Raw genomic sequence first — 15128 nt, forward strand, 5'->3', positions numbered from 1 at the left:
TGTTGGTGCACGCGGTCTGGATTGTTTTAAGTGCCTTTTCAACCAAGCAAGTTCCCAGTCATGCAGCAGTGCCACAAGAGAAGTAACCATGCACGGAGAACCCGTCAGGTATTGTACATACCAGTACCCCCTCAGAAGGAGAAGAAAACCCAAGTTTTACAGGCCAGAGCTAAAGAAAGACGAAGACCAAATTCACTATGGCAGGTAATTGCAGAAAGCTGTTTTTCTGATCAGAAAAATTTCATTAAAACTATATAGATTCACAGCACGTCTAGCTGTTAAGTATTTTTGCTGTTATGCAATTTCAAACCAGATAAATCACAAAATATTAAAGGCTTTATGAAACAAACAATCTACCCAAGCATACAGCTACATGATAAGTCATCATCACAATCCTTTCACTCAGCTCAGCATACTTTAACCTTGTAAAACAGCTCATTGACAATGTCAAATCAAACAGCTTTTTAAGTTTTTCTTGTCCACCAGTGATATTTAGCTGTTCCTGTTGTAAAATCCTCACTCCTGGTTAGATTTCTAGGGTTTGCAGAACAGCTACAGCAGCTTCTGATCAGCAAATAGTCGTACAAAAGTCAGTACTGAGGTCCACGTGGAGAATCTCATTCCTCAGCTGTCAGACATCTTGCATCCTTCTTAAAAGTGGACATGCAGCTTAAAACCTACTTGCCTAATGCCACTTAGCATCCAAACAAGAGGTTCATACCACAAATTGAAAAGGGCAAGGCCTTAATATGACCTTCCTTTAAAAAAAAAAAAAAATCAATTGATCTATGGGATGACCAGGCTGAGGAAGTATGGCGAAAATCACAGTGCAAGTTCCATCTAGCAATGAGCACTCATTCATGAAGTCAGACTAGGAGTATTTAGGCAGGATTTGATCCAGATCACACACTACGTAGTACAGAGAAGCAGGATATGGTAATGCAATCCTTGTCCCACCACCCTTCCCATACTGCCTCCTTAGCCAGGAGGTGCAAGCACTGGGTCTGGGGTCAGCAGTGTAAGACCCACCTCTTCCACTACAGCGCCTTCATTCTCTGTATTTCAAAGCTCCTCTGGCAAACCAAAAGGCAGGCAAATACCAACTCCCCAGTTGAAGAGAAGGGGTGACCGAGTCCAAGGAGACACTTGAGTTGTCTAAGGCTATTCAGGCAGTTTGTGGCAGAACTAGAAACAAGTTCCTAAAGTGGGCAATTTGTTTCACCCACTAACCCACAGAAAGACAACAGATCTATGTACTATATGCATTTTAAGACATCTTCAGCCCCAAAGAGGCTTTGATCACGTGATGCCTTTGCACAGTTAGCTAATCTAGAAAGCGCGAGACACGCAAGATAGCCTCTGCAGAGGACACCTGAAACAAGAGAACCACCACAGCCCCTGGAACGAAGGACTCCTTTTGCTGTGGAACAAGCTCACCAAGTTCATATTCTGGCTAGAGGCGGCACTGGGCGGGAACCTAGGTGCTCTTCAGAAGTCACCACACGTCCAGGAGGTACTCTCTGTTCATGTCCCTAAACCCAGACTCCCATGTGGCAGCACAATTAGTTCCTAATAAAGTGCTGGGCTCAGCACCCCCACCGGGGTCTGCCTGCTGGGATGCGAGGCCCTGGGGCTTGCCGCAGTACTTACCGTGTTTTGTCGAAGCAGCGAAAGCCGACGGAAAGCAAGGCTCTCGGCTGCTTCCAGCTGATTAATCTCAGCCATTTTTATCTTGTACTTTCTCAACTGCTCTTTTATTAGCAACTCCACACACCTGCATGAAAGAGCAGAAGTTTATTCAGAAACTTGTCTCCAAGTAGACACGTCCTATGGACAGCTATGGGGATGAGAAGCATCACCAACATGTGGATGTATCGTTAACACTGTCAGTGACTATATCCAGGTCAGGGATGTCAGACGGACATGGGGATGGGTCCCTCAAAGCCAGCTCTCCAGATGAATTCTTTACAGAAGCGGTGCTGCGTGATACAAGGGGAAGAGGCTATGCAGGCAAGCAAAACCGACCACAATCACAAAACAGTGCTACACAAAATGATGCACGTTCTCACTGGGAGAACCCAAACCTCACACACTGTCTCCATGCAACAATGGTAAATGAACAAACATCACCCAGCCTGCTACCTATTTCCATTGTCTCTACCTGCTGTCCTCCCTGCTCCGGCACAGAACGCTCCCGAAACTGCCCTTCTCCACCTCTACGGCCCCACGGGAAAAGCAGACCGAATCAGAAGTTGGAAAAAGCTGTCACTTCATCATTTTTCAAATACTTCTTTAATTTCTCCTCGGGCTCTTTGTTTAAATAGATGGAGGCTGCTCAAAGGGCGGTCTGACACAGCAAAGGTCATAAGCACTTGGAAAGCTAGAGAAGCTGCAGTGAATCCAGAAGGCCTATTAGTAGTCGGCACAGACGGCACGGGCAGAACTCCCAACTCAAGGAAAGATTCAAGATAAAGGCTGATGGGCTCCCAGGCAGATGTAAAACGTACAGGTTTGTTCCTGCCCCTATTACAATCAAAATAGTGGTTCTTTTCTCAACACAACATTTATACACAAATGCATAATCATGATTTTTATCCTATACAAATATGCTGTTGTATCCCCACCCACCCAGGACCCCACTCACAAAACCAATAAAAGGAGTAAGTGTAACATTTTCAAGTGCTGACTAGCACTAATGTTACACAGCAATGCCTTGATGCTCCAGTCAGGGCTCCTTGTGCAGAACAAGACGCAAGGCCTTGCCCCAATGCAGCTTTCATTACTTTTGATGCACGATACAAATGAGCACGTACGTGTACAAAATGCTGTACACTAACCTTGCATGTGTCTCAAGAACAAGAGTGTCATCCCATTTTACATGCCGAGAAACTGAGACAGATGAAGGGCTTGAGTAAGGACACAAATTCAGGGGCCCAGTCAAGATGGGAACTTGGACCGTGGCAATTTCTCAGTCCACCAAAACCACCTTGTTTACAGGGCTGGAAGATAGTTCATTCAAGGGGATAGTGAAATGCAAGAAACAGGAGGTGCACTTGTCCACGCAGGGCTGGAAGGGCATTTCCCACACTACATACTGACCACAGATAGATCCCAAAGCAAACTATCTGACACTCACATTGTTGTCTTTGAGACGTCCTTCATGCTGGTTAGAGGGTCTGAATTATCAGGGCAGCGCAAGAGGCATGGAGCAAAGATGATAGCCAGAGCGTTAGGTGACATGCGGTTTATATCTTCTATCAGGGCCACCCTGAAATTCAATGCATGGAACAAAAGTGAATATTTCTCAGCACATTTTGCTAGAAACAATCCGATCAAACTTTTCCCAAGTGTAGCAACAAGATGGTTAGGGGGTAATTCCCAGAATGATTCACTACGTGCAGAAAGTCCTGGGAAATGAGTTAAGTTTACATCTTGTTGCACAAAACAGAGTGCAAGAGAACGTAATCCAAAGACTGAGATAGCCTGGATAAGCCCTGCTTAGCAAGCCAGTTGCACCTTACCTGTAAAGTCAGATATCATTATTTTTAGGACTCTAGGATCCTTTGACAAGCACAGCCTTTCCAACCTGTGCCCTATTAGCACTTTCCACCTCAACACCAGAATGCTACAAGCACTTAGTGCTTATAATGCTTGTCATTCAGCTATACTGGCATCTTCACCAGTGGATATTCACAGAAGCAAGACACTTATCACCACATTAATGCTGAGACCCCACAAGAACATTTTTTTTAAAGTGAAAAAAGTGGTGGGAGGACAAAGCAAAAGAAATTCAAAAGTCTGCTGACAGCCTTCTTCAGTGAAGCTTCTTCAGTAAAACCAGAGCTCTCTCTGGGACAAGCACACAAGAAGCCATCCCTCGGAGGTCCCAGGAAGGAACAACACTCATTCAAGACGGCTCCACCGTCAGCGCACGGAGGAAGGAACACTTTCAAGAGGTCCTGAACCAAGATTCTAATATCGAAGACAAGACCATCAAAACCACTCCTTTAGGACGTGCGAGTACGCACATGAGTGCAAAAGCAAACTGCCATTTTATATACAAAAAACCCAAACAAATTGCCAATACTAAACTCCCTCATCCTTGTGTCAATTTTACAGGACAACAGTTAAATCCTGCCCAGACCACCCCAGAAGTGTCAGGCTGCCAGGAAGCTTGCAAGGTAAATTCATCATGCCTTTGGTGAATAGTCATACCTTCAGTTTACGTGACTTCCCTAAGAGTCACTGGAAAAATGACATGGGAAAATGGAATTAGCACTAAATAAGACGGAAAATTCAATTACTTGACCAGGTGGAAGACAAGTCGCTCCAACGTGTTGTGATTGGCTTGTGGAAGCTGGTCAAGGACGCTGTAAATGGCACAGAGCTGCTCCTGCTTTTCTGGCAGCTCTGCATAAGGAGATAAGAACACAGGATTTAATTCAGAGCTCACAAAAGTTCTGCTGCCCAAAGCTCCCACTGATTGTCCTTTGAGGCTCTGAGCAAAAGTAATCACTGCACAGAAAGTAAGAGTGTAGCTAGGCAGCAGAGCCGTTCGTACTTTTGTACGTAATAGTTCAGCTGTCACCAGAAAGTCTAGCCTAGACACCCCCGGTCTGAAGAACGGGAATGGAGTACTGAGGTCACATCAGAAACTCTGGAGACAGACATTTTCTAATCCCAATTTAGGGTCGACACCTTCTAGCAAACACGGTTGGTGCTGGGGCACCGAGTCCTCCAGTATGGTAAATAACACAGCGAATTCTTCCAAGTGATTACAAACCTACCTACTGCTCGGAGGAAGTCACTGTACTGCGCAAACGTCATGAGGGGATCTGGTAACTCCCGCAGCCACTGCTTCAAGATCCCAGTGATAGTATGAATGGGAAAATTCTCCAGTTTCACTGAATTTGGATCTGAAAAGAGTTAGCACATTTAGATATTTGATTCCTCAAATAGGCAGAATCAACTTTCAAAGTTGGGAGCTCTGAAAGAATTCCAGCGCTGCTGCATCTGTACTCACAGAGCCTGTACAGCAACTGGGGTAGGTACGTCAGAGCGTGCGGTAGCCGATTACAGCTACACAACTGTACATCAGGCTCCACAGTGCAGACGCTGTCACTGGGAAGCTTTTCTGATGTGAAAGAGCGAGTTACAGGTGCTCCGAGACTGGCAAGGCAGCAGCACGCTGCGCATGGAACCAGAAACGACTGATAACATCATCTCTGACCTGACTCCAGTAACTGCTTCAGCTCCTTTATGCGATTCGCTGACCCAGATTTCCGGTAGATGCCTTCTGTGTAGAGGCCATGCATCTCCACATATTCTAGCAGTTTCTCCAGGACCACGGGGACTGAATTCTTATCACTGGTTAAGGAACTCACACAAACCCCAAAGTGACGCGATTCTGCATCTTGGTCATTCTAGAATTGATACAGTACAAGTGTGACTTGGATCCCGATTTCCAAGCTACCAAATTCACTTAAGTTATTGTCTCCTGCTGCACCTGGCTCTGAGACATGAAAGCTGAACGCTTTACTCCAGGCTCTCTGCTAACTTTTAGTTGCAGGAGGCCCCATGGCGGGCACGCTGCCTGGACGGTAACACTGTGAAGTTGCAGTTGTTCAGACCATCTCCGGTATCAACTTTTCTAGCACATTACGTGAGTGCATTCTAAAGGCGGAAGAGCTCTCACCTTTCTTCCAAAACCGGATGTACAGCTGCTCTGAATTTTGGACACACATTTCTTGTGACAAGCCAACTTGCAACCTACAGAGAAGAGAGGAGTGTTACAAACATCAAAGCAGATTCAAATGCTGAACTTTCTCTCACTTGTTGTTTACTTTGAATAAGCTATACGCAGCGTGCTTTCCAAATTGTACCTCGGGGCATGCCAGCACTGCAGTTGACTGAAGCATGTGTACAGAGGGCTCTAATTTAACTGATAATTTGCCCTGACTTGTCAGCAAACATGAGGTTGTGCTGAGATGTGGGTGCTCCCACATCTTGAGTTAACTAGTTTAAAGCTAACCAAGTTACCTCAACACTGTACTACAGTCACTTATAGGTCTGCAGCCTACACAACCCCTTCATCTTTGTAAGAGAAATGGCAAATCACTCTCAGCTTCATGGCAGCACTGGCTGGATAGACCATGGCTACATGGAAGTGGTAGGTTTCCTTTCTTATTTCACCTAAATCCCCCTCACCGCACAACCTTTTGCCACAAAAGCAAAAGCAACAAGCAGTTGCATTTAAAGCACGGCTGTTGCTCCATTGAAGCGGCTGGAAAGAACTGCTACTTCCTACTGTGACAGCTGCTTGTACCTGCCCTCTCACTGCATAAGGCTCTGCCTGCCTTTGCCTCCAGTCCAGCCAGCTGCCTGTTAAGCCCTGCTTGTCTGCACCCACCACAGTTGCAAGGACTCGGGCCTTTCTGAAGACTAAGCAGAGCAACAAGGCACTTCACTTACTGCTGCAGAGACAGGCCTTCTCCATGGGCCAAATGTAGGATGAGCACTGCTCACACGACTGCCGAATGCTCACTTGGTAGTTCATGAACACGTGGCCATTGTGCTCCTCAATCTGGGAAGGAGGGAGAGAAGTGAATCGCTCTCTGTTTATAAAGACAGGCTGCTGCCATGGTATAGGTCTTCTTTCACAATTTCCTCTGCCAGTCCCATACCTATACCCAGATGTTCTTCTAGCCCAAGGGAGCGAGCTGGCTCACTTCAATAACCGTGACATTTACTGGAGAGTAACTTTAATCCAGTCACAGGGAAGCTAGAGCTTGCCAACACTGATCAGTCACTTGTCCTTTAAACATTTTGCATATTTTGTATCCTAGAAAAGATTTTCACAGGTGAACTAGATGTGTTTAGGGATACCAGGCCGCCTACCTGGACAGCAACTCACTTCAACCAAAAGCCAGTGCCAAATGCTTCTGTGCCAGCGGTGAAAACTTTAAGCACACAACTTTATCTAAAGTGGTCGAACCCAGAGAACAATCAGCTTGTGCATCAAGCACGAGCATCCACACCCCTTAACGTACAGCTTCCTAGCACAGTTATGCAAAGTGTTTAATTGTTTAGATGTTAATTTAGTTGCAAGATTGACGTGTCAGGTTTTATCCCAGAACCCAAAAACTGACCGACTGCAGGTGCATGGGAAGCCTAGTGCTGGGGAGCCGGTTTCCAGTGCCAGGCTCCCTGCGTAACCGTACATTTAAAAGGCATGCCTGCAGCTGGATACACGCAGGCAGCCAGGGTCAGGACCTCCCAGATCCTCAGCTGCAGACCTGTCCATGGTGTGGAGGCAGCTGGGCATCAGGGACCTCCATGCCACACGTTCAAGTTAAAGCACAGAGCAAATCAGCCACAAACATATTCCACACTGAAGTCACCATTAAATAATGAACATCTTTGTTAATTTCTTTAAGTTCACACTTGTGGCTAATTTGGATTAATTTTCACAACTGGTTCTGTGTAGACAACCCCATAATGACTGAATAAAGTGAGCCCATTCCAGGAAATGGTTCTGCGCTCTGCTACACGATTACAGCCAAAAGCAGCAACATGATGCAGTTAAGAGATTAACAGTTAGTTTATTTTGCAAACCAAGTATCATTTCAGTGTAGAGTCAGTGGGGTCAGCACTCTGGGGAAGGGTTTTCCCCATACAGCACTTAGTAGGATGGGGGAGTCCTGCTTTTTACAACAAAAATAATACTCACTGCACGCTCTTGTTTCCGTTTCTTCTTCTGCGCTTTGCTGTGCTGCAACAGAATAAAAAACCCTGTATTTGTCTTTAAGGATTCCTCTCACCACTGAACCTCACAGCCCCCACTCCAGCACCACCCTCGTTTAAAATCTCCTACGGCCCGTTCCCCGAGGCAGCTGCACGAGGACCCTGTCAGAGCTCAGCGAGCCGTCTCCCGAGCAGCAACCAGAGCTGCGGCACCATCTGAACAGCTTCTCGCTGTTACTGTTTCAGAATCTTAAAAAAATGACCATCGTGGACCAAGGTAAGACTTCTCCTAAAGCCCCTAGCATCTGTTATGTGGGGGACTTTCACTAATATGGTGAACAATGTTTCCAAAAGAACAAACCTTCTGTGGAAAAATGTTCTGAAGTTACATAGCTTCCTCATGGCAACGGTTGGAATAAATGTGGTTCTAGTTTTCTAGAGTTTAAAGTAACTTCCCTCACACAGCGTGGCTATACAATGGTTGACTGTAGCATACCTTGTGCTGCTCAGACTCCTCTTTTTTGAAATATTCCCGGGAAAACTCATCAAGAAGGGATTGGAAGATATTTAAAACTAGCTTGACTTCTTTCTCTTCCATCTCTTTTGCCAGATTTACAACTAGAAGCTGATAGTTTTCCATCAGGTCTTTATAGCCAACATGGATTTTTCCATTCTAGAGAAAATAAAGGCATTAGTCAAATATGAACAACCAGTTTAATACAATGGATTGTTCTTCTCTTCTGATATTGTTGATACAATTTTGGATACAGTTTTATGGCCTATTTTGACAAATCAGGTGTGTGAGAGTACACACAATTTTAGCTGAAGATAATACATCACAAAGCAGAGTCAGAAAAGTGTGCTACGTGAGGGAAGGGAAACCAGAAGAGGCAAAGCGAGGGCAGGGAACGTGGGAAAGCACTCTGCATTCTTCTGTAGCAACTCACGCAGCCACAGACACAGAGTGAGGACAAGGAAGACAGGCGACCATCTGCAAGAGTGCATATTTAACAGGTAAACAGAGGCGTCTCTTCTCATGAGCAGTCTGCAGGATTTGGCAGCTGCACCCAAATTTCTTTGCTGAAATAAAAATACTGAAATATTTGATTACTTTTTTTCAATTCCTGCTTAGCTCTTGTAAGAGCCTGGCCAAAGGCAAAACTAATAAGGGGAGCTAAAAAATACACTTAACCTCCCACTCTTTTGCCAAGCTACTGTTTGTTGCCTCCAAAACCAATGCGAGCATCTCACAAAGCTTTACTTACAGGAACAGAGTACATGGTTTTGATGTTTCCTCTAAACTTGTCTGTGGCTTTGAAAAACAAGCATTCAATAGCAGACTTCTGAGAGTGCAAGTCATTTATCTGAAAGGCAATAATCTTTGTCACAAAAACATATTTAAGGTGAAAATGTACAGTCTATATTAAGCCATTAGCCATTTGGCCAAACCAGACCAGACACTTCTGCAGAAGTAAGGAGCTGCTATCAAAGTAGTACAGTTATTACCTAGTTTCTCCCTCCTTCCCCAATCACTGCCCTTCTGCTCCCAACGGGTTTTCAAAAGGCAAATGAATCATTCTTGTGCGCGCTTTACTGCAACACTGCAGGTGGGGTAAGTAGTTCCTGCCTCTAAGCAAAGCACCATGCAAACAAAGCTACACAACTGCTGGTTCAGGAGGGATGCACGCAGCAGCAGCGGCACGGTAATGCTGCCTGGGACAGAACTGAGCCATACAGATTCGATCTATGTGCATCAAGCACCTCAGGACAGAGGAAAAACTAATTTGGTGTCATGGCACAATCTAGTTTTGCATCAAGTTATCAAAGCCTTCGGCACGCCACACTAGAAGAGCTGGACAGCTCCCAACTACCAGCAGGGCAGCCGTATAGGGGTGCACAAAGCAGGACCTATTCGAATCGGATTTGGCCCGAATTGGGGACAGTGATTCGATTCATTGATTGGGATCACTGTCCTCAATTCGAGTAAGCCGAATCCGAAGATTCAATCCTGATTCGGAGAATCAGCGATTCGGCCGTAGACACAGCTTTAGATGTTTTTTCTACGTACCTCGAGTTACCAGGTGCAGCTTGTGAACGCTGCGATGCTGGGGCGGATGGAGTGTCCCACACAAGTGGGGGGGACGGACGCCCACGTGCTCAGCGATGAACCTGGAAGTGGACTGGAAGTACTTCTGCTGGGGGGGCCCCCTGGCTTGGCGATTGGCCGCAGGGGGACCCCAGGTGCCCCCAGACCCAGGAGGCATCAGTTGCCGAGCTGGGGGTGGGGGGACCCCCAGCGTGCTCCCTGGCGGACCCGGAAGTGCTTCTGATCCACTTGCAGGTCTGCTGCTCCTGTGGGACACTCCACGCACCCCCGCATCACAGCATTCACGAGCCACCGGCTACCTAGAGGTACGTAGAAAAAACATTTAAAGCTGTGTCTATGTCCGAATCGCCGTCTCTCTCCGAATCGATGGTTTGATTCAGAGAGATTACAGGATCTCCCGATTCGATTTGGATTTGAAGATTCAGCCACTGAATCGGGCTGAATTGAATCAGCAACCGAAGTGTCGCACCGCCCTACATCCCGACTATTTCAGGAAAACTTAAAAAACAAGAAAAATAAATAAGCAAAATATAAAAGTCAGGAAAAACTTCCACACCAATTTACTTCAGTTTTCCACAGATAACTAGCCACAGAACGCCTTCTATTCTACTTCACCGATTTTCACCTTGTTTAGAAGGAACTCATCGAGATATTTCAGCTCATCGGCATTTGTGATCTTGCGGGACACAGACACTCGCCACTTCTCAGACGCAGCTGTAACTTTGCTGATCTTAATAGTACGGCTCTTCTTTGCTTTGCCAGCGTCTTTCACGTGGCTCTCTCCTGCCTGAGGGTGACCTGGTTGTCCAGGAGGGCCTGGGATAAGAAATATAGATTTTATAAACGTTTTCCAGGCAGGATGATATCAATCAATTCCATATCACCAGAAATTTAATTGTGGCCATTTTTCCACATTGTTCTCTGCACAAACCTTTAAAATATATATATCATTCTAAGAACTACACCGGAAACACAGTTAACACCAGTTTTGTCCCTCTGGGCCCAAGATGAATCTCAGACATGTCTCTGAATGCCCAAGAAGGACGTTTGTGCCCAAAAGCTCGCAAAGAACTTTTTCCAACTATTTAGTTGGTCTTATAAAAGATATCGCATCTACCCAAAGAACCTTGTTTGCCTTTATGATGCATCTATTTGAGCTTTTTTAATAGTAATACCACGAGACCCCACTGTTAAAGCCGCTCAAGAATGGAGACCTAAAACTCCAGTCTGAACGTGGTTCCCCGTGTCTAGCCGAGTAGAGGACTCTCCGGCAGGATTCATCAGGAGTGAAGGAATGTGGCAGCAGAAAAATAAGAGCTGAACATCATCATCATAGAAACTGAATTCATCCTTTCCGAACACTCTTGCATTTAGTACTCTAGTAGCATAAACCAAGGGTTACTTTCACCATAGTTATATTTTGGTGACAGACTGGCCAAAAATAGCATTAAGACTATCTAACAAATGCCTCACATGGAACTAAAATCTGAAACTATAGAGAATACTGCACATTTTGTAAAATTAGAAGATTCAGAAACTCTCTCTCAATAGGCAACAGAACAGAATTTAAAACCCTGCTTTAATTGCATCGTTTCAACGAAAACCCCCAAAACCCAAACACACAACTTCTGTACGCAACAGGCACTTGAACACTTGAAGAATTTTCATTTCAACTGATCCCACAAGTGCAAGTTTTAATGCAGAAGACACCCATTTACATTCCTCTGCGCCCATCGTGGCAACTCACATTCCGACACTTGCTGCGGTTCCGATGTTTCTCGTATCAAAGCACATGTTACAAGTGAAATATTCTCCCCTTCCTCTATTGCATCCAGACTCTCCTTAAGGTTTTTCTTGTCTGTTTTTTTCCCCAGGAATCGACGCAAAGGACTTTTGAACGTAGACCTAAAAGTAAAGTCAACACAGGTTTTTCTCACACAATCAGGCAGGATTCCATTATGAATAGGTGACTAAGAAGTAAATCTCCAGAACAGAAGTTATTCAGCTCCAAAGACTGGCGAAGTAAAACAAAACCAGAGGAAAGGGGAAAGAGATTAACTAGCTGGATCGCATTTACTGTGGAGAAGTGTGACCTCTCCGTGCTCCATTTTCCAACTGTTTCAAGTTCACTGGAGATAAATTACCTATATAAGAAGGCCCTTTTCCTGAAAATCCACTGCTAGAACCACAGCTACAGGCAGAATGAACGAACCAAACATCCAATTCATGTCAGCTACGGACACTACAGCAATTTTGCTGACTGGCTGAGAAAATTCCCTGCTTTTTCTTTTCCTGCCCCACGTGCTAGTGTCACACATTCTGGTGCGGGCGATACCTGGGTGTACCAGGGTAAATTAAGGAAAGGGAACGCTCATTAGTCCATTTGGTTAAAACCAGCCCCATGGCCACAGAGAATACATACTTCGCATCCATCTGCTGGCTAGAAGACTGCAGTGGAACAGCTGAATCCACGGGTGATAACTGCTCTGTTGACTTCTTTTGCAGAGCGTGTTTTTTGTTGATCTTGTCTTCTTCGGTTGTATCTGGAGGTGGCTACAGCACATTAAAAACACCATAGTCTTTAAAATGAAACAAGCGTCATATCCTGTATTTACATCTTACTTTTGAAGAAATCTATAATCAGGTTCTGTTTCCATAAGAAAATCTAAAGAACCTGCTTCATCCAAGTTATTGATTCTTTATTCGGGGAGATGCTCTACGAGGCACAATGCCTCTTCTAGGATTCCGTTTTGAAAACGGAAAATGGAAAGAATAAACTGCTGTATAAAATCCAGTGAACAAAACCATCCATCTTACATGGAAATCCAGCCAACCAAACCTGACAGGAACTTGCCCGTACCGCATGCACGGCAGGTCAGCGATTCCCACATTCCTGGACTTCGCATTCCTAACAAGCTAAATAAGAATATACAAATACATCTTTGACCAGTGTCAATACCCGACTCATGCTGACAGATTGGGCCAGGTTGGAGATATCATTCAGCGAAGAAGTAGTCCTCTTCTTTCTGTAAGATTACACAAAAATTACTGTAAAAAGCAAATTATTTTAAATACTACAGTCTCAGCTGTCTGGTAGGCTCAGGTCAAAAAACAAAACAAAACAAACTTACGTCGCACAAAAGAGTTTATCACGAGTTGAGAATTACTGTCCCAAGGTAGTCACTGTTAAACATACCACACACTGATTTTTAACCTGTGGGGGAGGATCTTGACCTAACCTTCTCTCTCATTGGTCTTCCAAATTTCCAACTTCCATTTCAATGTCCAAATTCTTGATTTTATTTTTTTCTATCATATACATAGGGCCAATCCCTGGAGACTAATGAGGCCGTTTATTTAAAAAAAGTCTTTAACTGGGAGAGGCAAAGGAGGATTAGTATAGTAGGAGTCAACCTTTTTGGCAGGTATGCCACAAATTAGCCCTACACCCTCTCTGAGTACCACTTTAAGGCCCTTCCCATGCCCAATCAGATGCTCTGCTTTCTTCTCCCTCCCTGCCCTACCTGATGCTCTGTTTCTTGCCCTACACTCCCTGCCCAACCTGTCACTGTGCTGCCTGTCCCCTCCCCACTCTGCCGCGTGCCGTGCAGGGGTTAGATCCCAGAATGAAAGGTTTTCTGGGCACTGACAGACTTGACGTTGTCGTGCAACTGGCCATCAAAACCGCTGTGCAACTGTGCGCTCACAGAAGAGCACAGCTGCAGAGCACTTAAAAAAGGGCTCAATCGTGCAACAAATGAACCCTCATTACATGAGGCTTCAGATGAAGGCACTTCAAAGCACAGCATCTTCATTAGCTTCTGTTAGTGCAGGCCAGGAGCAGGGCTGGGCTGAAGCAGGCCAGCCCCAACCCCAGTGTCATCCTCAGGATGAGGGAAGTAGGGGAGGGAGTTCCCGAGGCGAGGAGCTCTAATCCACCCACCCCAATCCAGTGCAGGCTGGACAAATCCGAAAACAGACCTCCTTCCCCTCCTGAGACAGCACTGGAGCTGGAAGTGGGGGCAGGACTAGGGGACGAGGCTGCAGAACACAGCCTCTCTCCCTGGATCAGCTTGATCCCCCACCCTCCTGATCCAACAGCAACATCTGTTGGATCACGAGGGTCGGTGCAAATCACGGTGCTCTCTGTGAAGTGCCATGAGTAAGACCAAGAAGCTGCACGTCTGTCAGCGCCCTTTATGTCTGACAGGATCCCTTCCTTCCACCCCTTAATTGCTGCCAACATCAGGTCACTAAATCATTGGATGCAGGGGTAGCAGTGGATATAGTCTTCCTGGACTTCCGGAAGGCTTTCGACACTGTCTCTCACCCCGTTCTCATTAGGAAACTGGGGGACTGTGGTGTAGACACCCACACAGTCCAATGGGTCGCCAACCGGCTAGAGAGCCGCACCCAGAGGGTGGTAGTGGATGGGAACTTCTCGGCTTGGAAGGACGTGGGCAGTGGGGTCCCGCAGGGCTCGGTCCTCGGGCCCGCCCTGTTCAACATCTTCATCAGTGATTTGGATGAGGGGGTGCAAAGCACCCTGTTCAAATTTGCTGATGACACCAAGATGTGGGGGGATGTGGGCACAATAGAAGGGAGCAACAGGCTACAGTCGGACCTTGACCGGTTACAAGGATGGGCGGAGGAGAACAGGATGGGGTTCAGCACAGACAAGTGCAAGGTGATGCACCTGGGGAGGAACAACCGGCACCATACCTACAGGCTGGGGAACTCCCCTCTTGTCAGCACGGAGGTGGGAAAGGATCTTGGAGTCATTATTGACTCCAAGATGAACATGGCTCGGCAGTGCGGGGAGGCGGCTAGGAAGGCCAACTGTACCTTGTCGTGCATCCACAGATGCATTTCAAGCAGGACCAAGGAGGTGATCCTCCCCCTCTACACGGCACTGGTCAGGCCGCAGCTGGAGTACTGCGTCCAGTTCTGGGAGCCGCACTTTAAGAGGGATGTGGACAGCATCGAGAGGGTCCAGAGGAGGGCCACTCGCATGATCAAGGGACAGCAGGGCAGGTCCTATAAGGAAAGGTTACGGGACCTGAACCTGTTCAGCCTCCAGAAGAGAAGGCTGAGGGGGGAATCTTGTGGCCTGCTATAAACTAGTCAGGGGGGATCAACAGGCACTGCGGGAGTCCCTGTTCCCCCGAGCGCCGCCAGGAGTGACCAGGAATAACGGTCACAAGCTGGCGGAGGGAAGGTTTAAGTTGGACATCAGGAGGCGCTACTTCACGGTCAGGGCAGTTAGGGTCTGGAACCG

The 15128-nt window shown here is 46.3% G+C and overlaps 1 protein-coding gene and 1 long non-coding RNA gene across 15 annotated transcripts in view; one reads left to right on the plus strand and one right to left on the minus strand.

The window, feature by feature from the left end:
* Window positions 1-12263, plus strand: part of LOC112551129 — a 13462-nt gene extending 1199 nt beyond the window's left edge. For both annotated transcript variants that reach the window (XR_003095298.1, XR_003095297.1), the window contains exons 2-3: window positions 7809-8020; window positions 11725-12263. This is a non-coding gene — a long non-coding RNA (uncharacterized LOC112551129). The remainder of the gene's footprint in view (window positions 1-7808; window positions 8021-11724) is intronic.
* MYO9B (myosin IXB) overlaps window positions 1-15128 on the minus strand; it is a 55062-nt gene that overhangs the window by 2000 nt on the left and 37934 nt on the right. For 6 of the 13 annotated variants that reach the window (XM_025210304.1, XM_014522366.2, XM_014522364.2 and 3 more), the window contains 15 exons: window positions 12810-12876; window positions 12273-12403; window positions 11598-11755; window positions 10476-10666; window positions 9009-9107; window positions 8240-8416; window positions 7730-7771; window positions 6472-6583; window positions 5696-5769; window positions 5231-5423; window positions 4788-4916; window positions 4305-4410; window positions 3137-3268; window positions 1651-1774; window positions 122-169 (listed from right to left, as the gene is read on the minus strand). In XM_025210304.1, coding sequence (XP_025066089.1) covers window positions 122-169; window positions 1651-1774; window positions 3137-3268; window positions 4305-4410; window positions 4788-4916; window positions 5231-5423; window positions 5696-5769; window positions 6472-6583; window positions 7730-7771; window positions 8240-8416; window positions 9009-9107; window positions 10476-10666; window positions 11598-11755; window positions 12273-12403; window positions 12810-12876 — 1783 coding nt within the window. The other 7 variants (XR_003095294.1, XR_003095296.1, XR_003095295.1 and 4 more) reach the window with 7 other exon arrangements.

Source organism: Alligator sinensis, unplaced genomic scaffold, assembly GCF_000455745.1.
Source record: "Alligator sinensis unplaced genomic scaffold, ASM45574v1 scaffold1354_1, whole genome shotgun sequence".
NCBI classification, from domain to species: domain Eukaryota; kingdom Metazoa; phylum Chordata; order Crocodylia; family Alligatoridae; genus Alligator; species Alligator sinensis.